Source organism: Lethenteron reissneri, chromosome 2 (assembly GCF_015708825.2).
Source record: "Lethenteron reissneri isolate LAM-NWPU_2019-01 chromosome 2, ASM1570882v1, whole genome shotgun sequence".
Taxonomy (NCBI): Eukaryota; Metazoa; Chordata; class Hyperoartia; order Petromyzontiformes; family Petromyzontidae; genus Lethenteron; species Lethenteron reissneri.
Window position 1 is genome coordinate 4021367 of NC_083780.1, and position 23532 is coordinate 4044898.

Genomic DNA, 23532 nt, shown 5'->3' on the forward strand with positions numbered 1-23532 from the left:
TCTACTTACAAATTTGTAATCGTTAACTATGTTACACACGTCCCATCATCCCTCCCTGGGGGGGGGGGGGGCAAAAAAATGAGCACCGCTTTACGTGCATCATAGGAATGTAGAATTTCCGCATATCGTCCGTTTTGCAAAATTGGCCTTGCGTGATGGCGAGTATCATTTCGCTCGTTAACGTTTTGTTGAAATGGTTAATTTCCTGCCAGAATATTTATTTAAATATCGAACTCTGTACATAGATACCTGTGACCCTGAAACAACGACTCCCGTTCACAGTCAGAGACAGCTTGACGATTATCACAAGAGGTCAAAGTTTTATTTTATTTTTTTACCCGTAACCAAATCTCGACTACTTAGTCACGAACAACCCTATTGTGGCCTTAAATATATATCGTAGGTGACGTTCCCGGGAAACGACACTTGATCACAGCACACCGATAAGAGAGGCGAGAGAGAGAGCTGGGAGCCTGCACTACGTCCACTACGGGGCCTTGACGCACGTGACCGTCCCCTACTGGTGACCGGTTTTGATTGGCAACGTCCAGGTCACCTTCCCGGCCACCCTCTCATACTCTCTCCGCCACCGACACGGCTATTTGATTGTGCATCGCTTGTGACCTTCGCTCGATTGTTTTTAAAGCAGGTGGGAGAGTTGGCTCTGTGTTATTACCGTGTGCGCAAGTACACGAGACAAAGATCCCCCACGTAGCCCACACAGGCTTCTGGGGCAAGTGCTCTTAGCGAGGAGCACTGGGCAAAGGCATGGCGGTGCGGCACACACGAGGAGTGTGGGTGGTGTGACCAGCACCATGCCCGGGTCTGCTACGTTTGTCTCCTCCGAAATGTTTACTACACACCACACTCGGGTACTACTTTCAAGGCTGAGTCGACCTCGGGGGTAGATTGGTTCTGATGTCACCGGGTATCGAACTCTCGCAAACCTTGATTGGAGTGCGGTGCGCTAATGACTGCGCCGTTCCCCACTGCTTATACAAAGATCGACACACGTGCACACTTAGACGCAGAGAAATAACATGTTATGTAAAATAAGAGGTTTTTGTACAGCTAATAAGAATAAAGGAATGATTTAGATGTTTCAGCAGACTCTTCTTCTGGTTAGATATTGTTGAGTGTTCAATGTCAACACACGGACACAATATTCAACTGCAATTCTCCACTGGCGGCAATTCCACCACAGCGCTTGTGCCAGGCTAGTTGCACCATCATCTGTACCCACGCATTAACGCATGCACAAGACATCTACACATATACAAACCTTAACCCAACACTGAGTAGCGGGTGTTGCAAGGCCTGGCTGAAGATTTATTAGAAAATTGTATCACAAATTGAGTGGGCTCAAAGGGGCCCAAACATCACGCTGTCAGGAACAAACAGCACTCTCACGAGTTGTAACACGTTTCTTGAACAGAGCATGGTTATAAGAGTTTGGGAAACAGGATGATTGCGAGAGGAATTCCCAAAGTGGAGCAGCTCGAGGAAAACGCAGACGAACGTGAACTGCAGTGTGGTGCGTGTGTGCGAGAGTGGATCAGAGCGTGGGTCAAATGAGGTATCCGGCATAGAATATGAACCGTGTCACGAGGCAAACAAAGGTGGCCGGATATGGTGTTGGACACCCATAGCCCCCCACCCCCCCCCTCATGTTGGCCTTCATAGGTGCTCGCTAACAGCACTTGCCCCAAAAGGCTGCTCAGGCCATTGCTTCCAGATGACGCTTCTTGAGCAGCAGCAACCGTGGCTCCAGCGAGGCCGGGGCCGGGCTCCCCGCAGCTCAAGGCGGCTCGCCGAGCCGTGAGTGAAGTGATCGTACGCACCGCAGACACGGAGACGCTGCAGCAGCAACGCTTCCCCCGGACATGATGGGGCAGCTGCGAGTGGCTGGGCAGTCACGCCGCCGTGAGATTCCCGAATATGAAAATATAGATATCCCCCCACCCCCCACCACCACTACTAACAAACATTAACCGCTCCCCCCCCCACGACCGTAACAAACATTACCGTTCACCCGACACACTCTACCCTCACAAACATTCCGTGCCGTAAACCAAAACTGCATTATGAACCCCAATATCGGCTGGGAACACCAGCAGGCGTTAAGCCGTGGCTGATGAGGCTGCAGCCGACGATGTTGCCAAGGTGCGGGAGAGCTCCACCGACCGCCACAGCGCGCGGATGTTCCCCTCGCCGAATCCGCGGTTTCCGTGGCGACTGATGAGCTCCAGAAAGCACGAGTCCGGCCCAAAGAGTGGCAGACAGAATACCTGCAGCAGATACCTGTGCCCGGAGACACAGCACGGGGAGACGGGGTCAAGGTTGATCATCATCAGCAGCATCATCAGCAGCATCATCAGCAGCATCATCAGCAGCAGCATCATCAGCAGCAGCAGCAGCAGCATCAGCAGCAGCATCATCAGCAGCAGCATCATCAGCAGCAGCATCATCATCATCATCGTCATCACTACCCCCACCACCACCCCGTACTCACTGGGAGGACAGTGTGGTGGCGGTGTGGTTGTTGTCGTTGTAGGGCTCAGAGGAGTCGATGAGAATGCCGTGAGATTTCAGTGGATCCATGTCCAGGCCCGAGAAGTCCACTCCACTCAGCTGCTCTCTCACACAAACACAAAGACAAAGGTCCCCCGTATAGCCTGAACAGACTCTTTGGGGAAAGTTCTGTTAGCGAGCGCTTTGAAGGGGGGCAACACGGCACATGAGCAGGTGGTATGGGCAGAACCAGGCCTGGCCGCCTTTGTCTCCCCAGTGCCGATGTTTATTTCACAGCACCAGGTGCTCATTTCAGGCACAGTCGTCCTATGGTGGCCGTGAACAGGAATAGAATTTGTGTCCCTAGATTTATAGCACAGTGGGCTCACCACCGCGCCACCTCGTGTGTGTGGAAATATAGCTCGCACAATCCAGCCTGGTTAAACCCAGGATGAATCGTAGGCAAGCCAGCCTGAATGTTTCTAACCAGCGAAGATGTTCCATAAGGGGGGTCCCAACGTTTCACAAGCATAGAGGAGGGCCATGGCTGTGGCCGAGAAAACCCGAAGCTTACTGTGGAGCGACAGACCAGGTAGCTTACACACAGCGTTATGCAGCAGATAAAAAGATAGTGCCGCTCGACCGATTCGGAGTGAGACCTCTGCTGTCAAACCGGAGCTAGTCATAAGCGCACTGCTCAGGTATGGAAACTTTTCAACTCTTCACAACTACCCCATTACCAATAGGGAGTTGAGGGGGTGGAGTGTTTGACGATGCAAAATACCCTGGCAGGTGCTTCACACACTCCAGGTCAAGCAGCAGGACCTCAAACTCCTCTTCTGAGTGAGCAGCAAACACCAGATCATCAGCATACATAACATGGTTGACCAATAGGTAGCCATCCCTTGACCGCACCCGGGCATCGGTCAGCCTCCCATTATATCTGTACCAGATGGAGATTCCTCCGGTACAGCCATGGAAGGCTTCTTGAACTCCGTGCTCGAAAAATGTTAAGTAATGTAGGCACCAGAAAAAAAATCTCTTCTTGCACCCCAAGATAAACAGGGAATGGCTTAGACTCTCGGCCACGTGCCTGGGCCTGGCCACCATCATGAAGGTCATTAATGATTATGAGCCGAGAGTCAGGGGCTCCGAAAGCACGAAGAACAACCCAGAGCACAGGCCTATTGGTGGTTGGCATATTCTTTGGTCTTTTGGTATAGTCACGAATATTAATTCCTGCAGTCACGAAAGCTTTAAGTCAAGATTTGGTGCCATAGGACTTGACCAGGTCAATAAAGCAGAGATGAAAGTCCTTTTGCAATTGCTTCCATCTGAGCTGTCGCAGACGGACAGAGAATATGGCATCTGTGCAGGACTGCCCTGGGCGAAATCACATTGGGCTCCGCAAGCCTCTCCTCAGCGTGCCTGGCAAAGCGGTGTTGAATAATCATTTCCAAGACCTGTCCCAGCACGCTAATGAAGGAGATGCCCCTGTAGTTCTGACAGTCTGTGCACTCCCCATTCTTAAAGAGGGGGACCACCAGGGAGCCCTTCTAATCCTGCATAACCCATCCAGTGGTCCAGACTGTTATGATGATGTCATATAGGGCAATCTGCATACAAATGCCACCCTCCCTCAGCAGTTTGCTTGGGAGATCATCTCTGCCTGGCACTTGTCCTGGTCTCAGACTCTGGATCGCCGACTGTAATTCAACAGATGGCACTTAGGCCAGCCACTCACAGGGAGTGACTTTCTTCCAATATTTGAGGCACGACAGCCTCAGCAGGATCATCCCCACTGTACCCCATGATGTTTTCTGGACTGAGGCATTTCCCCTCCCCCAAGACGTCACAGAAATGCTCACCAAACCTGAAAACCTGTTCCTGGGGGTCAGAGATCAGATCACCTTTCTTTCCCCCTAAGGACGGTGATACTTTTTTGATGGCATTTAAAGAGTGATTTATGACCACGGGCTACTGAGGCAGATTCTATCTCCGCAGCAACCCATGACCATCACTCATATTTGCAGCGCCACACGGCTCTCCAAACCTCCGAGCGAAAGCTGCAGTCAGCCTCATTTTCCGACATGGGAGTGGGCCTGTTGCTTTTCTCAGCCAGCCCGAATAACTCCTTCATCAGCCAGGGTTTCGCAGGAGGTTTGGACCACGTACCCAGAGGAGCCATTGCAGCTGCATGAGCCACAGTCCTAAACACCCCCCTTGGCATGTTAAGCTTTTGTTCGGCCGCATAGAGGGTGCTAGCTGCATGATGGACACCCACCACCGGAGTGGAAGAATAGCAGGCACATCTTACAGATGACAAGTCGATGGTCATTGGGTAGATCAGCTCCACGGTAAGTCCTGGTGTCAAATACATGGGCCTGCATCATATAGTCCAGCAGATGTTCTTGCTTGGACCTGGCATGCATCCATAGTCTTTTTGTGGATGCACCGATGCCGGAACAGCGTGTTGCTAACTACAAGCCCATGGAATGCATAGAAGTCTAGCAGCTTCCTACTGTTGTTACTGAGATAATCTGGCCCATTCCTTCCAATCACTAGATGTGAACCATTTGGGGATAATATCTAATTGCGATTTTTTTTGACAGATATTGCAATTTGATTTGCGATCAATTTTTTTAAGTCAAGCTTCAGTTCAATATTCACTGTGTAATAGATTTTAAATATGTGATGGAACATTACCACATGATACCATCAAAATATGAACTGCTCTATATATTCTAATGCAAGGATGAGAACTGAAAAAATATTAATTGCTTCTAACATGTATTTATTTAAATGTTTTAATTGAAATAGAACAATCAAAATAGAACAATTGTTAAGTTAAATAAATAAAGTTAAAATAATAAAGAAAGAAAACAACTCCAATAAGAAAGTAACGGGACTTTTCAAATCGCAAAAAAAATCGCAGCCTTTGCGATTTGCTAATCGCATTGTTTCAATTTGCGATTTCGATTTGAAATCGATTAATCGTTCAGCCCTCCCAATCACTCCAGCCCAGGTGCAAGTGTCATCACCTACTCAGGCATTAAAGTCACCCAACAGGATGACTATCCCGAGGGGCCATAGAAGGCATCTCACTCATCGGCGATGCCTGCATACCTCCGCTGATGTTCATCTTCGGAGGGGGTGTAAGCAACCACCACCATTCCTTATCTCCCCCATTGATCAGGAGGTCAGCCCACAGCAGCCTGGGGCTTACAGCTCCCCACGCCTCACCGCCACGCTCCCATGCCCCCTGCATTATTTTGTTCAGAAAAAGAGCCACTCCCTGTTGTTTGGCTGTCTCCTGTTCCATGTAGAAGGCTATGCTCCCCTCATGGTAACTGGAGCCAGAACCAGTCCACTGGACATCCCCACATATATATATACAGACTAACAACAAAATAAACAAATATCCAACCATATAGCCTGAACAGACTTTTGGGGCAAGTACTGTTAGCGAGCACCTATGAAGGCCGGCACGGCACACGAGGGGGTGGGCGGCCAGCACCACGCCCGACCACCTTTGTCTCCCGAGTGCCGATGTTTACACATCGCACCAGGTACTCGTTTGAGGCTGAGTCGACCTAGGGGAAGCCCAGGACCGGCTCAGATAATCGTTACTGGTGTTGGCCGTGAGCGGGAATCCAACTCGGCTTGCCGGGTTTGAAGTGCAGAGCACGCAGCACGCTAACCGTTGCACTACCACCGCGCACATGTATATAATACACGCGCATATACAGACAGTGGCAGTGATGTTACTACAGCACTTGTGCTAAGCCAAGTGTACCTTAATATAAAATAAAGACAAACATCCCCCATATGGCCTTTAACAGACAGTTGTAAAGTGTGCTGTGTAGCAAGTTGTGTGTGGGATGGGGCGTATAGTGTGGTGTGTATAGTGTGGTGTGTAGTAAGTGGTGCGTGTGGTGTCTGTGAGATCGTGTGTGTGATGTCTGTAGGATGTTGCGTATTGTGCGGTGTGTATAGTGTGTTGTGTATAGTGTGTTGCGTATAGTGTGGTGTGTATAGTGTGTTGTGTAGTAAGTGGTGTGTGTGATGTCTGTAGGATGTTGCGTATAGTGTGGTGTGTATAGTGTGTTGTGTATAGTGTGTTGCGTATAGTGTGGTGTGTATAGTGTGGTGTGTATAGTGTGTTGTGTAGCAAGTGGTGCGTGTGGTGTCTGTGGGATGGTGCATATTGTGCGGTGTATTGTGCGGTGTGTATAGTGTGGTGTGTATAGTGTGGTGTGTATAGTGCGGTGTGTATAGTGCGGTGTGTATAGTGTGGTGTGTATTGTGTGGTGTGTATAGTGTGGTGTGTATAGTGCGGTGTGTATAGTGCGGTGTGTATTGTGTGGTGTGTATTGTGTGGTGCGTATAGTGCGGTGTGTATAGTGCGGTGTGTATAGTGCGGTGTGTATAGTGTGGTGTGTATTGTGCGGTGTGTATTGTGTGGTGTGTATTGTGTGGTGCGTATAGTGCGGTGTGTATAGTGCGGTGTGTAGTGTGGTGTGTATTGTGTGGTGTGTATAGTGTGGTGTGTATTGTGCGGTGTGTATTGTGTGGTGTGTATAGTGCGGTGTGTATAGTGCGGTGTGTATAGTGCGGTGTGTATAGTGTGGTGTGTATTGTGCGGTGTGTATAGTGTGGTGTGTATTGTGCGGTGTGTATAGTGTGGTGTGTATTGTGTGGTGTGTATAGTGTGGTGTGTATAGTGCGGTGTGTATAGTGCGGTGTGTATAGTGTGGTGTGTATTGTGCGGTGTGTATTGTGTGGTGTGTATTGTGTGGTGCGTATAGTGCGGTGTGTATAGTGCGGTGTGTATAGTGTGGTGTGTAGCGAGTGGCGTGCATAAGGTTTGGTGTGCAGTGAATGGTGGCTCGTGAGCGGTTTGGCCACTATGGTATCTGTGATGTGTATTGAGTGGTGTGTAGTGAACTTACCTAAACCATTTTATTTTATGTACCAGGGAAAACCCACGGAGTTATTAGCTCTTTTTCAGAGGTGACCTGGCAGCAAATGAGAGCTCAACGAAGTGGCTTATCATGTGGAAATTTACAGCAACCAAATCATCTAAACGTATGTCGATTCTAAATGTGGAGGGAAAAAACCGGAGGACACAGAGAAAAATCCACGCGACCACGGGGAGAGAGAGAGAGAACACGCCGACTCCAATGATACAGCAGCAGGCGTCAGGGGCGGGATCGAACCCACGACCTCCTGCATAACAGGCGAGCATCTCGCCCTCAGTGTGGTGAGCAAACGTTGTGGGGTGTGGTATGGATGGAGTGGCGAGGAGTGAACCGTGTGGTGTGGCCACGTGTGGCGTGGTGTGGCCGCCCGTACGTGCGAGTAGTAGGCGGGGGGCGGGCTGTAGAAGGCCACGCCGCTGTCGCTGAGCACGCGTGCGCACCGTGCAATGTCTGCCGTGTGCAGCCCCACGTGCTGCACACCGGGACCGCCCTGCGTCTCCATGAACGCGTCCACCTGGTTCGGGCCTGCACACCATGCCACCCCGTACACACCACACCGTACACATTACACACCACACCATACACACCACACCACACACATTACACACCACACCATACACCTCACACCACACACATTACACACCACACCATACACACCACACCGTACACATTACACACCACACCATACACACCACACCATACACATTACACACCACACCATACACATTACACACCACACCACGCCGTGGTGATGTGGCTATCACCGTGATGGTGGTGGTGGGGTGGCCAGGAGACCACTGCTCACCGTGTCCAGGGAGCGACTCGCTCAATACCATCTTGAATCCGCGCTCCTCCTGCGCAGCCCCAACTCCGAGGTCGATGGCCCTCAATTTCAACCCGACGCCCCCACCGTCCAGCACAAACCCGCCGTTCTCCGTGTCCTCTCTGCACGCACGCACACGCGCGCGCCACGGACACCACACGTACACAACATCCACACACACGCGGATACACATACACCACATACACTCGCTTACCTACTCCACTAATACACACCATGTACACTTTCTAGATTTGAAGCTTTCGTGACTGCAAGGATTCACACTCTTAGGCTTTTTCGGTAAAGTCACGTAAGTAAAAAATAACATTAATAGAAGTACAGAGAGGTGAAATTCCTCCCCGTAGAGGGTATTAATTCTAGATTTGAAGCTTTCGTGACTCCAAGGATTCATACTCTTAGGCTTTTTCGGTAAAGTCACATAGGTAAAAAATAAATTAATAGAAGTACTTGCAGTCACGAAAGCTTCAAATCTAGAATGAATACCCTCTACGGGAAGGAATTTCACCTATCTGTACTTCTATTAATTTTATTTTTTACCTACGTGACTTTACCGAAAAAGCCTAAGAGTACCATGTGCAGTCTCATACACACCACGTTGACCTCATGCTCACTCTCTCCCACTCGCGCACTCTCACACTCAAACACCGTCACGCACTCGCACAAGACAAAGAACCTCTGTACAGCCTAAACAGACTGTTGGGGCAAGTGCTGTTAGCGAGTACCTACGAAGTACCACACCCATCCACCTTTTCTTTCTAGTGGCGATGTTTTACATATCGCACCAGGTATACACATATCACGGACATACCACATACACAAAACGTACACCACACACACTCAAAAATCACACAAACACACACCGATGCACACTCGCTCTCTCACACTCTGATACTCGCTCCTCACTTGTTGATGGGCGTTCTCTGGAACCCCAGGTGGTTGGTGTACCAGGCCATGGCATCACGCGATGCCCCATGAGCACACGCCAAGGTCACGTGATCCACGTGGCTCAAGTGGTCCTCACCAGCCTGCACCAACACGTTACCAACACGTTAACAACACACTAACAACCAACACACGACAGACCTGTTATCAACACGATATCGACACGCTACCAACATCTTAACATGCTAGTGTCACGTTACCAACACATTACATGTCCGCACTCGCGTGTCCCCACGTCTCCCCCCCCCCCCCTGTGTCCCACCCCCATGTCCCACCCCCCGTGTCCCACCCACGTGTCTCCCCCGCGTGTCTCATCCCCCGTGTCCCACCCCCCGTGTCCCACCCCCCGTGTCCCACCCCCCGTGTCTCATCCCCCACGTGTCTCATCCCCCACGTGTCCCCCCTGCGTACGCCCCGTACCGGTCGCTGTATGTGGGCCCACTCGGGGGTGGAGTTAAACCCGGGGAGGGCGGCCGTGGGGGGGTGTGAAGGGGGGCGCGAGAGCAGCGTGTGACGCACGCCCCCCACGCACGACGCCACCACGGCGTAGCGCACATCTGCACACCACGGCACACCACGGCACAATACCACAACCCAACATGACACGCCACGTCACATCTCACTCAGATTCAGCCGAGCGGCATTATCTTTTCGTCGGCTCTGTAACGCTGTGGGAGCCACATGGCCTGCCACTCGACACGAAGCTTCGGGTCTTCTAAGCCACAGCGATGCCCTCCCTTCTCTATGTATGTTGTATGTATGTTGAACTTCTTTCGAACCGTACGTAACCAACTGTGCTAATCGGAGGTGCGAGGGAAGGACAGCAAATTTAACATAAAAAGCAGTTCTAAAGAAACGAGTTTTAAATTTAGATCTAAAAGTTCAGAGCTCCAGTCACTTCCTAATATCGAGAGAGCGTTCCAGACGGCCACAGAAGCACATCTGAAAGCGCGCGATGCAGTGACCGTCTTTGTTCGACGGTTAGCCAAAAGCCGCTGAGAGGGTGATGATGTGTATGCTCCTTGACAAGATCGTCAAGGTATTGGGGTTCATTTGCGGCAAGCCCTGTGTGTGTGTGTAATGAGTGCGACCGTATAATGTTTTCATTCGGAAAACGGAAGCCAATGCAGCTAAGCAAGCACCGGACGGACATGGTCGGATCAAGCACACAACATACAAGCTCGTGGAGCTGGTCGACTTTCCTGACGTCGACCTAATGCTTCTCGATCAGCAGCTGGTCCTCTTCGGCAGGGAGATAGAGAAGGACGAGCTATTGAAGAATGTGGGCATGCTCCCTGAACTGTCGCTAATGTTGGTGCAGACCGACCGGCCGGCTACCACCTTGTCTACCGATTGCTGCGGCTGATACTGACGTTGTCGGCGGCGACAGCCAGCATCCTGAAAATCATCAAGACGCGTTTGCGCACCGCAATGGCCTCAGACTACCTCAATGACGCCATGCTGCTGTATGTCGAGAAGGAGACTGCTGCGACGGTGACGAACGATCAAATCATGTCACAATACTTCCAGGCCATGCGCCATCGCCGCACACGCGTCGAATAAAAAGCAAGGGACAAGTCCTTACTTATCGTAATAGGTTTTTACCCTTTCAACTGGTACAAAAACTCACACCTTTATACAAGGCATCATGTTTGCAATAACCACAACACAAGCAGTCAAAATGCAAACAAAAAGAATCAACTTTGATGATGATAAGATATGCACTGTCCTTGAAGTTGATTGGTCCACACCCGAGACAGCTTTTCTTGTCTCCATTGTCCTTACTTACTAACAACTCCTCTATCATCTTTCATTGCTGGAGGGGTTGCCCCCCCTACCTGAAAATCCTGGCTCTGCCTCTGCTCGTAGAGGAGGCTCATGAAGGATGCTCCTGGACAGTTGGAGGCAGTCGCCCTCAAGCAGCAACGGAGGGCGGAGGAGCGACGCTCATAATGAGCAGAGCACCAAGCGGCTAAAATACACCAAATTAAGCTGAAACTAAAGTCAACTATTTTGTATCTTACCAGGTAAGGCGCACTGGGCTATAAAGCTCTTTTTCAGAAGCAACCTGGCCACAAACGAAAGCTCAACGAAGTGGCTTATCACGTGGAAATTTATAGAAGGCAAGTCATCTAAAAGCATGTTTCTAAATGTGGAGGGAAAAACCGGAGGAACCAGAGAAAAATCCAAGTGACCAATGGCAAAACATACAAACTCCAAATATAGAAGCATCAGGGTCGGGATCGACCCCACAACTTACTACATATTACGAGGCGATGTAGTTAACATCTCGCCACCGTGGCGCACAGTTAGTGCAGTGGGGAGCACAGCTGGTGCATCTGCCAATCATTGCAGCCAGTCAACCCATAGCACCTGGTACTGGCCCCGTGACCTCCTGCCTGGCACAAGCGCCGTGCTCATGTTCAACACAATTAATTGGTGAACGGCGGGTGCTGTTGTTAGAACACTTACCAGAGGTCGCAACCGGGTACCCGATACCTGTACCCTACCCGATACCCGGCTACCCGTACCCAGCCAGGTACGGGTACAGGTAGCCATTTGCGACCCTGGTGCGGCCGGGTACGGGTAGGCCGTGAGTCACTGGTGAGTAGCCGTTTGTCACTCATTTCGGGAAGGGTACTGGTACGGGTAGGGAATGGATACCCGTACCCGGCCGGGTATGGGTACGGGTACCCATTTGCGACCCTGGTGCGGCCGGGTACGGGTAAGGAATCAAAACCCGTTTGCGACCTCTGACACACACACACACAGAGACACACACACACACAGAGACACACACACACATACGCTGTGAGCGTCACAAACCTGGTTGTGTGGCTGAGGCGGCGCGGGGCTGAACCAGAACCCGAACCCCGGAGTCTTCCATGGAGCGTACGAGGGAGCATAAATCCACACCTGCACACACCTACAAAGATAAAGGCACCCCGTTTAGCCCACACATGCTGCTGGGCCAAGTACGGATAGCAGGTTGCAACTACGAAGGCTGGCATGGCACACGAGGGGTTGGTGTGGTCAGAACCGCGCCCGCTAGCCTGTCTCCCCAGTGGCGATGTTCACACATCGCATGAGGCACTCATTGGAGGCCGAGTCGACCTAGGGGAGGGACTCAGGACCGGTTCAAACAATCGCCGTCACTGTTATTGGTCGTGAGCGGGAATCGAACTCTGGTGACCAGGTTCGTAGTGCAGCACTAACCGCTGCACTACCACTTCCCACACACACACATGATAGATATCCCCTGTGTGACCTACATAGGCGGTTGTAATACATAAAGGTGTAATAAGTGTGTGTGGGAGCGGTAGTGTAGCGGTTAGCGCGCTGCGCTACAAACCTGGCGACCCGGGTTCGATTCCCGCTCACGGCCAACACCAGTGACGATTATCTGCACCGGTCCTGGGCCTCCCCTAGGTCGACTCAGCCTCAAATGAGTACCTGGTGCGGTGTGTAAACATCGCCACTAGGGAGACAAAGGCGGCCGGGCGTGGTGTTGGCCACCCATCCCCTCGTGTGCCATGCCGGCCTTCATAGGTGCTCGATAACAGCACTTGCCCCTACAGTCTGTTAAGGCTATACAGGGGATCTGTGTCTTTGTAGCGGTTAGGGCACTGCGCTACAAACCCGAGTTTGGTTCCCACTCAGGACCAATAACAGTGCTGAACATCTGCACCGGTCCTGGGCCTCCCCTAGGTCGACTCAGCCTCAAATGAGTACCTGGTGTGGTGTGTAAACGTTGCCATTAAAAAGTTGCCGGGTGTGGCGCTGACCACCCACCCCCCCTTGTGTACCGTCCTTCATGGGTGCTCGCTAACAGCACTTGCCCCAACAGTCTGTTAACGTTTCGATTTAACTGCAGGGATTCATCTTCTCACGACGTTTCGGCCACAACGACAGCACTCCAATGGAGCGCTGTCTTTCCGACATCTTGTGTTGTGGCCCAAACGTCGTGAGCATTTTCTTTTATTATGTTTTATTTTTATTATTTTACTATTTCCCTTATACGTCGTGCTCTCTTATTTGTCAGTGTTTTATTTTGCAAACGGACACATTTCTGTTCAGCCAAAGTGAGCAGAGATGCCTCGTACTTGTGTAAACAAAGCATATAACTTCTGCTATGTTTGTGGTGAAGTTACTTTTGCATCACAAAAGCGCAGGATAACCGCTATAGTTAAGAAAGCCTGTCACTTTTCCGTTTAAAACTTTCGTGACTGCAGGGATTCATATTCTTGGTTCTGTCGGTAAAGTAACGTAGAAGAGAAAACCACAGCTGATGATGATTGCTTGTGTTGCAATCGAAACGTCGTGAGAATTTTATTTTGTATTTTTATTATTTTATTATTTCCCTTCTACGTGACTTTACCGAAAGAACCAAGAAGATGAGTCTGTTAACGCTATACTTTGTCTTTGATGATGCTGGTGGTGGCGGTAGTGACGATGATAGTGATATTGGTTGTAATGATGATTGTGGTGGTGATGTTCTCACCTCCAGGGCGATGTTTGACACTGAGCCGGTGAGCGAGGTGAGTGGGGTGAGCGAGTCGTACAGGAGACCCTCCTCGCCATCCTCGGGGTAAGCGTTTGGCACCGATTCCTGTGCCAGGATAGGTGCACACTCAAGTTCAACACAAATACATTGCTGCTGCTGCTGCTGCCATCGGTGCTGTTACGATTCATCGTTGACTTTCTGGTGATCTGGTCGGATTTGTATCGTATGTAACCCTACACCGACAACACAGGCAAAACACTTAAATTGTCCCGTGCATAAGCATCTACGGTATGTGTGGTGTGTGTGTGCACAGTGCACGTGGTGTGTATGGCGTTGATAACGTGTATACTGTGTGTGGTGTGTGTGTGGTGTGTGTGTGGTGTGTGTGTGGTGTGTGTGTGGTGTGTGTGTGGTGTGTGTGTGGTGTGTGTGTGGTGTGTGTGTGTGGTGTGTGTGTGGTGTGTGTGTGTGTGTGTGTGTGTGTGTGTGTGTGTGTGTGGTGTGTGTGCACAGTGCATGTGGTATGTATGGCGTTGATAACGTGTATACTGTGTGTGGTGTGTGTGTGGTGTGTGTGTGGTGTGTGTGGTGTGTGTGCACAGTGCATGTGGTATGTATAGCGTTGATAACGTGTATACTGTGTGTGGTGTGTGTGTGGTGTGTGTGTGGTGTGTGTGTGTGGTGTGTGTGTGGTGTGTGTGTGGTGTGTGTGTGGTGTGTGTGTGGTGTGTGTGTGGTGTGTGTGGTGGTGTGTGTGGTGTGTGTGCACAGTGCATGTGGTATGTATGGCGTTGATAAAGTGTATACTGTGTGTGGTGTGTGTGTGGTGGGGGGAGCGGTGGTGCAGTGGTTAGTGCGCCCTGCACGACAAACCTAGCGACCAGATTTCGATTGCCGCTTACAACCAACAACTGGCGAATATTTCAACTGGTCCTGGGCCTCCCCTAGGACAACTAAGCCATAAATGAGTACCTGGTGTGATGTGTAAACATCACCACTCGGGAGACAAAGGCGGCCGGGGGTGGTGCTGGCCACCTACCCCCCTTCGTGTGTCGTACCAGCCTTCATAGGTGCTACTCGCCAACAGCATTTGCCCCAAAAGTCTATTAAGGCTATCCGGGGGATCTTTATCCTTGGTGTGTATGGTATGGTGTGTGGTGTGTACGTGCTGTGGTGTGCAGCGTGTATGGTGTAGTGTATGGTGTAGTGTATGGTGTAGTGTATGGTGTGGTGTATGGTGTGGTGTATGGTGTGGTGTATGGTGTAGTGTATGGTGTAGTGTATGGTGTAGTGTATGGTGTGGTGTATGGTTTGGTGTATGGGTTGGTCTGTGTGGTGTAGTGTATGGTGTAGTGTATGGTGTAGTGTATGGTGTAGTGTATGGTGTAGTGTATGGTGTAGTGTATGGTGTGGTGTATGGTTTGGTGTATGGTTTGGTCTGTGTGGTGTAGTGTATGGTGTAGTGTATGGTGTAGTGTATGGTGTAGTGTATGGTGTAGTGTATGGTGTAGTGTATGGTGTGGTGTATGGTTTGGTCTGTGTGGTGTGTGTGTGTCGTGCGAGTTCTCTCACCTCCGAGTTGACATCGCTGATAATAAAGGCGGCATCTCCCTGCCTCAGTGCCCATTGACGACACACTCCCATCCCAGTCCTACAGCGCACAAAGACAAAGATCCCCCGTGTAGCCTTAACAGACTGTAGGGGCAAGTGCTGTTTGCGAGCACCTATGAAGGCCGCAACGGTACACGAGGGGGTGGGTGGCCAGCACCACGCCCGACCGCCTTTGTCTCCCCAGTGAGCGATGTTTACACACTGCACCAGGTACTCATTTGAGGCTGAGTCGACCTAGGGGAGGCTCGGAACCGGTTCGGATAACCGTCACTGGTGTTGGCCGTGAGCGGGAATCGAACGCGGTGGTCGTCGGGTTCGTAGCGCAGCGAAGCGCTAACCGCTGCACCACCGCTCCCCAGCGCACCCACACCATGTCAGAGCACACACCACATCACAAACACACACACCACGTGATTCCTCAACACAGTTGTTTTCTCCTCTGATTTCTATTTGCTTTGGATTGCTGCACTTGATTTGTTCTGCGTGCACGCGTGCAATTAAGACCCCTCTCGTGGCAATCTCGAGTTTTCACCCAGAATCAACCCCGACCCTTGACCCCCCCCCACCACTACCCTCTCCCCCCACTGCCCTCCCTCTCAGTGCTACCACTCAAACCCTCCCCTCTCTATCCCCCCCCCCCCCTAAAATAAAATGTTTCGCTCCGGATGATCGCTGCAAAGTATGACCTGTGTTTTGATCTAGTGTGCTGATCTTAAAGGTGCATTGAAAAATTACGATACTCCGATTGATGCTCCTGCTGTTGTGGAGTGACTCATGCAGCCAGCTATGGCTGCAGGGTTTTGGTAGTACATGTTGTTTGTCGTTTATTGTGAAAATTCCGTCACAGTTCCTATGATCACTGTTTCATTGCTTTATTTTGGTGATTTCGAAAAGTTTACTGGTTTGGCCATGTTTGTTTGTTGTAGTACGGAGTAAGACTGATGGCCTTAATCTAAGTTGTCTTGTGGTTGTTGTTGTTGTTGTTTGACTTGCATCCCACCGGGATTTTTGCACACAGCGTTGGTGTATGGTGTTTTTTCTGCAATATTTTTCCGTCTTTTCTTGTATTTTCTGTTTGCACTCAGTCACATAGTCACTTTAAGATGTTTTCTTGTTCATGTTTTTGTTTTTTGCAGTTGCACCCGATTCAAGAGCCGAATGGCTCACAGGGCTATACCTAATACATGAACTTTAACTACCCCCCCCCCCCGTTTCCCACGACCCCGCTTGCCTGGCAGCACGTGCTCCGGTCACGTGGAAGCAGTACTTGGTCACGAGGTCCGTGGCCACGGCGCGTGCGTCCCGCGCTCGCACCCCCAGGTGGCTCACACGCGACACAACGCGGGACACCACGTTCGAGATCATGATGGCAACCTGCGGGGTCAGGGTGGGGGGGGGGGACAGAATCAGAATAAGTATTTATCTTGGGAGGAATCTGATGAGCTATGAAGCTCTTTTTCACAGTTATCCGGTAGGGATGGGTCAGACAGTTACAACAGCAAACAATACAAAAACATGATAGGCATGCAAAGTACTGTATGGGAAAGGTAAGCCGGTCACAAAAAATAAATTAATAAAATTACATAAAGTATAATAAGTACAAATTGCAAAAGACGGAGGGGGGGCACCGTGACCACCAACATGGCCACAGAGCCATGACTAAAGACAAAGATCCCCCGTGTAGACTTCAACAGACTGTTGGGGCAAGTGCTGGTAGCGAGTAGCACCTATGAAGGCCGGTAAGGCAGACGAGGGGGCCAGTAGCCAACACCACACCAGGCCGTCTTCATCTCCCCAGTGCTGATGTTTTACACACCCCACCAGGTGCTCATTTAAGGCTGGGTCGACCTGGGAGAGACTCAGGACCAGTTCGAATATTCACTGCGACTTGTTTTTGGTCGCGAGCGGAAAATCGAATTTGGGTCGCTGGGTTTGTGGCGCAGTGCGCCAAACCACTGCACCGCCACTCCCCACTATCGCCACGACCTCCAACAACATCATCACTGATGTACTGGTGTGTGTGATCACCAAGATGGCCACCACGACTAACAACATGTCCAATGATACGTTCCATTCATTGGCTACCACATTCTGATAACCCCCCCCCCCTCTCCTCCCCCTTAACTTGTATTTAAGAACTTGCATCTTGAATCGCTGCCTCACTTGATGCAGCAAATCTGGCTGTGACGGTCCCACCTGATGACGGAGACTTGTGTTGCCTCCGAAACGTCCGTGATTTTTATTATTTTATTTTAATTAATTTTCATTTCATTTTTTTACCTACATGGTGACTTTACCGAAAGAACTAAGAGTATATACCACTGAGGCCAGTGTGATCACCAAGATGGCCACCATCGCCAGCAATGTCAACTCCCACAACAGCCAACACAGCGACACCGACATGGCCACGAATGTGACCACGATCATGACTGTTGTGAGAGGGTGTTCAATTAGCGGCGTTCTAACGTCAATGATATGAACAAGCCTAAGATTCCACTGAAATTCCACGGTCTGCTGTCAACTCGACTGAAGGAAACAAAATACGAACTAAACACCACTGCATCAGACCCTACACCATGGATGGAGTTTGTGGCAGGGGGAGTTAAAATTAAGATTGAACAGAAATTAATGTGAGGGAACTCCACCTATGGCCTACACCCTTTGACACTTCTCTCTCCCCTCGCGCAGCTTACCCCCTCTCAAATCTTACAAATATCCCACATATAGCCTTGATATTTACGCGTGTCCTCCCCACGCTGACGCCTTGATATTGTGTTGTGCACGAGGTGACTAAATAGTGGAAATTCGAACAAACAGCTCCAATTTGGCCCAGACGCTGGCACGAGTTGTGTCTGATGTGGTGCGCAGACAATTTGTTTTACCATTATTTTTATTTTACCAGGTAAGGCCCACTGAGCTTATAGATCTTTTCAGAAGCGACCTGGCCACAATTGATAGCTCCTACACAAAAGCAAAGTTGGTGGGGAATAATAGCCATTTTATAAACTTCTGATGCATAAGCAATTAGAAAATAACACTTACTACCCAGGAACAAAAATCGTGTTACATCGCGAAACAAGTAATACATCGTTTAGTTGCATGCCTATTCAGGTTACATGATGTTCATTTAACTTGGAACCAACCCAATCGGTAACATGTATTGCATATTTCAGATTAACATAATCAATTGCAATTTACACGATTACATTTAACCCCCCACACCCTCGAATTTACAATTTTATCTCAATTACAATCCATTGTATCGATAAAAATGTATAAGCATTTAGAAAACAATAGACCCAATCGTTTGCGGTAAACGCTGCGAGAGACCGTGAGAGAGAATCAAACTTTAAGAAACGCACAGAGAGTTGGGGCTGACTCGAGATCAGAACTTTTCGTTAAGGACTTTCAACATAGAGGCCAGGAAAACCACAAAGAGTACGAGGTAGATCACGAATCCCCATCCCACACTCAATGGCCGAATTAATTAGGGCCCAATCTCAGCTCAGAGACGAGGAAAAATCATACACACGGACATGGGATCCATTCGTACACATTAGATCAGTCTTAAATACCGGAACCTTCGAACAGTTTAAATTTCGATTCAAAGCAGTTCGTGACTGCAGGGATTCATATTCTTGGATCTTTCGGTAAAGTCACGTAGAAGGAAATAATAAAATAATAAAAATAAAAACTCCACACTAAAACGTCGTGAGAATGTTATATTTTTATTCTTCATTATTTTCCCTTCGGGCCAGTGTTAAAACCCTGAATCTTAGGATCGTAGTTTAAATACCTGAACATTTGACCAGTGTTAAACACCTGAATCTTAGATCGTAGTTTAAATACGTGAACATTTGACCGTGTTAAACACCTGAATCTTAGATCGTAGTTTAAATACCTGAACATTTGACCAGGTTAAACACCTGAATCTTAGATCGTAGTTTAATACCTGAACATTTGACCAGTGTTAGAACACCTGAATCTTAGATCGTAGTTTAAATACCTGAACATTTGACCAGTGTTAGACACCTGAATCTTAGATCGTAGTTTAAATACCTGAACATTTGACCAGTGTTTAAACACCTGAATCTTAGATCGTAGTTAAATACGTGAACATTTGACCAGTGTTAAACACCTGAATCTTAGATCGTAGTTTAAATACGTGAACATTTGACCAGTGTTAACACCTGAATCTAGATCGTAGTTTAAATACCTGAACTTTGACCAGTGTTAAACACCTGAATCTTAGATCGTAGTTTAAATACCTGAACATTTGACCAGTGTTAGACACCTGAATCTTAGATCGTAGTTTAAATACCTGAACATATGACCAGTGTTAAACCCTGAATCTTAGATCGTAGTTTAAATACCTTAACATATGACCAGTGTTAAACACCTGAATCTTAGATCGTAGTTTAAATACCTGAACATTAGACCAGTGTTAAACACCTGAATCTAGACGATGAGAACCTGGCCAACGCCCCGTGTCCCGCACTTGCTCCGACGACGACTCCGGCGTTATCGATGCGGCCCCCCGAGCGTCTGCGTTGTTGCATGTGCGATGCAGGTGAGCGTGTGGAAGAATTCAAAACAATGTTTGTTTGTCGTCAGACAGATGGATATACGGCACCCGCCTTTTTCGCTCTCGCCCTTTGTTTGTTGTTGAGAAGGAAGAGGACGCAGCAACGTGTTACTACACGCGTTGTTGATTTATAGCAACAAGTTGATTATTGATCTTCTTGGTTCTTGCGGTAAAGTCACGTAGAAGGGAAAGAATAAAATAATAAAATAAAACATAATAAAATAAATTATCTTTGTGAGAATTTTATTATAATAAAATAAAACATAATAAAATTATCTTGTGAGAATTGTATTATAATAAAAATAAAACATAATAAAATAAAATTCTCTTCGTTAGAATTTATTATAATAAAAATAAAACGTAATAAAATACAATTCTCTGTGAGAAGTTTATTATAATAAAACATAATAAAATAAAATTCTCTTTGTGAGAATTTTATTATAGTTTTATTATTTTATGATTTCCCTTCTACGTGACTTTACCGAAAGAACCAAAGAGTAATTCCTGCAGTCACGAAAGTGCCAAATCAAATGTAAATCCGTCTGCCATGTAGATTACTCACCGGTGATTACTGCACTCCACTGCAGAATCGTCACTTCACCTGCAGAACAAACGAGACCCCTCTCACCTGGTCCCCGACTTCTCCTCTCGCCTGAGTCACGCAACAATGAACCCCAACGATCCTCAACTCGAACACCCTTCAATAGGACACTTGTGTTGTGACCGAAACGTCGTGCTGCCTTTATTAGTTCTTCTTCTTCTATCTACGCGACTTTACCGAAAGAACCAGAGCGCATCGAACACCATTCATTCATTCGCATCGCTCTTCCGCACTGCCCTCCACCACTACCACACCCCACTTATTGCCCAGCCCCCAGTGCCCCACCCCCACCCATTGCCCCCCCCACCACACAGTGCCCCTCCCCCACCCCCCAGTGCCCCTCCCCCCCCAGTGCCCCTCCCCCACCCCCCCAGTGCCCCCCCCCCCAGTGCCCCTCCCCCCAGTGCCCCTCCCCCAGTACCCCTCCCCCACCCCCCAGTGGCCCTCCCCCCCCCAGTGCCCCTCCCCCACCCCCCCAGTGCCCCTCCCCCCAGTGCCCCTCCCCCACCCCCCCAGTGCCCCCCCCCCAGTGCCCCTCCCCCCAGTGCCCCTCCCCCAGTACCCCTCCCCCCACCCCCCAGTGGCCCTCCCCCCCCAGTGCCCCTCCCCCACCCCCCCAGTGCCCGCTCCCCCCCAGTGCCCCTCCCCCACCCCCCCAGTACCCCTCCCCCCCCCCAGTGCCCCTCCCCCCAGTGCCCCTCCCCCAGTACCCCTCCCCCACCCCCCCACCCCCCCCCAGTGCCCCTCCCCCCCCCAGTGCCCCTCCCCCAGTACCCCTCCTCCACCCCCCCAACCCCCCAGTGCCCCTCCCCCCCCCAGTGCCCCACCCCAGTGCCCCTCCCCCACCCCCCAGTGCCCCTCCCCACCCCCCCAGTGCCCCTCCCCCACAGTGCCCCGCCACACACCCCCAAACCCATTGCCCCCCACCCCCACCCATTGCCCCCCCACCCCCCAGTGCTCCTCCAACCACCCCCACCCATTGTCACCACCCCAACCCCCCAGTTGCCCCTCCAACCACCCCCCACCCCCAGTGCCCCTCCAACCACCCCCACCCTTGCCCCCCACCCCCAGTGCCCCTCCAACCACCCCCACCCAGTGGCCCCCCCCACCCCCCAGTGCCGCCTCCAACAACCCCCACCCATTGCCCCCCCCCACCCACCAGTGCCCCTCCAACCACCCCACCCATTGCCCCCCCCAACCCCCCAGTGCCCCTCCAATCACCCCCACCCATTGCCCCCCCCCAACCCCCCAGTGCCCTCCAATCACCCCCACCCATTGCCCCCCCCAACCCCCCAGTGCCCCTCCAATCACCCCCACCCATTGCCCCCCCCCACCCCCCCAGTGCCCCTCCAACCACCCCCACCCATTGCCCCCCCCCCAACCCCCCAGTGCCCCTCCAATCACCCCCACCCATTGCCCCCCCCCAACCCCCATGCCCCTCCAATCACCCCCACCCATTGCCCCCCCCAACCCCCCAGTGCCCCTCCATCACCCCCACCCATTGCCCCCCCCCCCACCCCCCAGTGCCCCCTCCAATCACCCCACCCCATTGCCCCCCACCCCCCAGTGCCCCTCCAATCACCCCCACCCATTGCCCCCCCCAACCCCCAGTGCCCCTCCAACCACCCCCACCCATTGCCCCCCAACCCCCCAGTGCCCCTCCAATCACCCCCACCCATTGCCCCCCCCAACCCCCCAGTGCCCCTCCAATCACCCCCACCCATTGCCCCCCCCAACCCCCCCAGTGCCCCTCCAATCACCCCCACCGCATTGCCCCCCCCAACCCCCCAGTGCCCCTCCAATCACCCCCACCCATTGCCCCCCACCCCCAGTGCCCCTCCAATCACCCCCACCCATTGCCTCCCCCCCAACAACCCCAGTGCCCCTCCAACCACCCCCCCCCTTGCCCCCCAACCCCCCAGTTGCCCCTCCAATCACCCCCACCCATTGCCCCCCCCCAACCCCCCAGTGCCCCTCCAATCACCCCCCACCCATTGCCCCCCCCAACCCCCCAGTGCCCCTCCAACCACCCCCACCCATTGCCCCCCCCCAACCCCCCAGTGCCCTCCAACCACCCCCACCCATTGCCCCCCCCAACCCCCAGTGCCCCTCCAATCACCCCCACCCATTGCCCCCCCCACCCCCCAGTGCCCCTCCAACCACCCCCACCCATTGCCCCCCCACCCCCAGTGCCCCTCCAATCACCCCCACCCATTGCCCCCCCAACCCCCAGTGCCCCTCCAATCACCCCCACCCATTGCCCCCCCCAACCCCCAGTGCCCTCCAACCACCCCCACCCATTGCCCCCCACCCCCCAGTGCCCCTCCAATCACCCCACCCATTGCCCCCCCCCAACCCCCAGTGCCCCTCCAACCACCCCCACCCATTGCCCCCCCCAACCCCCAGTGCCCCTCCAATCACCCCCACCCATTGCCCCCCCCCAACCCCCAGTGCCCCTCCAACCACCCCCACCCATTGCCCCCCCCAACCCCCCAGTGCCCCTCCAACCACCCCCACCCATTGCCCCCCACCCCCCAGTGCCCCTCCAATCACCCCCCACCCATTGCCCCCCCCCAACCCCCAGTGCCCCTCCAACCACCCCCACCCATTGCCCCCCACCCCCCAGTGCCCCTCCAATCACCCCCACCCATTGCCCCCCCACCCCCCAGTGCCCCTCCAATCACCCCCACCCATTGCCCCCCCCAACCCCCCAGTGCCCCTCCAATCACCCCCACCCATTGCCCCCCCCAACCCCCCAGTGCCCCTCCAATCACCCCCACCCATTGATCCCACACCACCCCCATTGCCCCCCCCAACCCACTGCCCCCCCCTGTTGCCCATTGCCCCCCCCCCCCCCCCCAGTGCCCCCCACCCCCTGACCCCATCACCTTGCTCAACACGTGCGCGCCGCCGCGTTCAAAAACGATGCTGGGTCGGTGAGAGACCGGCTACGGG

The 23532-nt window shown here is 51.7% G+C and overlaps 2 protein-coding genes across 3 annotated transcripts in view; both read right to left on the reverse strand.

Moving 5' to 3' along the window:
- Window positions 1-23532, reverse strand: part of LOC133342033 (uncharacterized) — a 153138-nt gene that overhangs the window by 125786 nt on the left and 3820 nt on the right. The gene's annotated exons all lie outside the window — the stretch shown is intronic.
- On the reverse strand, window positions 1307-23532 carry LOC133342406 (4-hydroxyphenylpyruvate dioxygenase-like protein). 2 transcript variants are annotated; one of them, XM_061551575.1, is made up of 11 exons: window positions 23466-23532; window positions 16623-16765; window positions 15353-15431; window positions 13778-13885; window positions 12103-12202; window positions 9697-9833; window positions 9238-9359; window positions 8299-8438; window positions 7867-8018; window positions 2513-2631; window positions 1307-2301 (listed from the first exon to the last, which is right to left on the reverse strand). In XM_061551575.1, exons 2-11 carry the CDS (start codon window positions 16754-16756, stop codon window positions 2121-2123), a joined length of 1272 nt encoding a protein of 423 aa, XP_061407559.1. In that variant the 5' UTR covers window positions 16757-16765; window positions 23466-23532; the 3' UTR covers window positions 1307-2120. The 2 variants fall into 2 exon arrangements, with proteins under 2 accessions (XP_061407559.1, XP_061407550.1); XM_061551566.1 differs by lacking the exon at window positions 23466-23532 and adding an exon at window positions 20539-20800.

Bases quoted from the DNA above. Each gene is read 5' to 3' on its own strand.
- LOC133342406 (XM_061551575.1), bottom strand. From the start codon at position 16,756: ATGATCTCGAACGTGGTGTCCCGCGTTGTGTCGCGTGTGAGCCACCTG. The intron at 13,886-15,352 runs GTGAGAGAACTC...ATCCTGGCACAG, and splicing joins TCAGCGATGTCAACTCGGAG to GAATCGGTGCCAAACGCTTA. The intron at 8,439-9,237 runs GTGAGGAGCGAG...GCGTGCGTGCAG, and splicing joins CAGAGAACGCCCATCAACAA to AGAGGACACGGAGAACGGCG.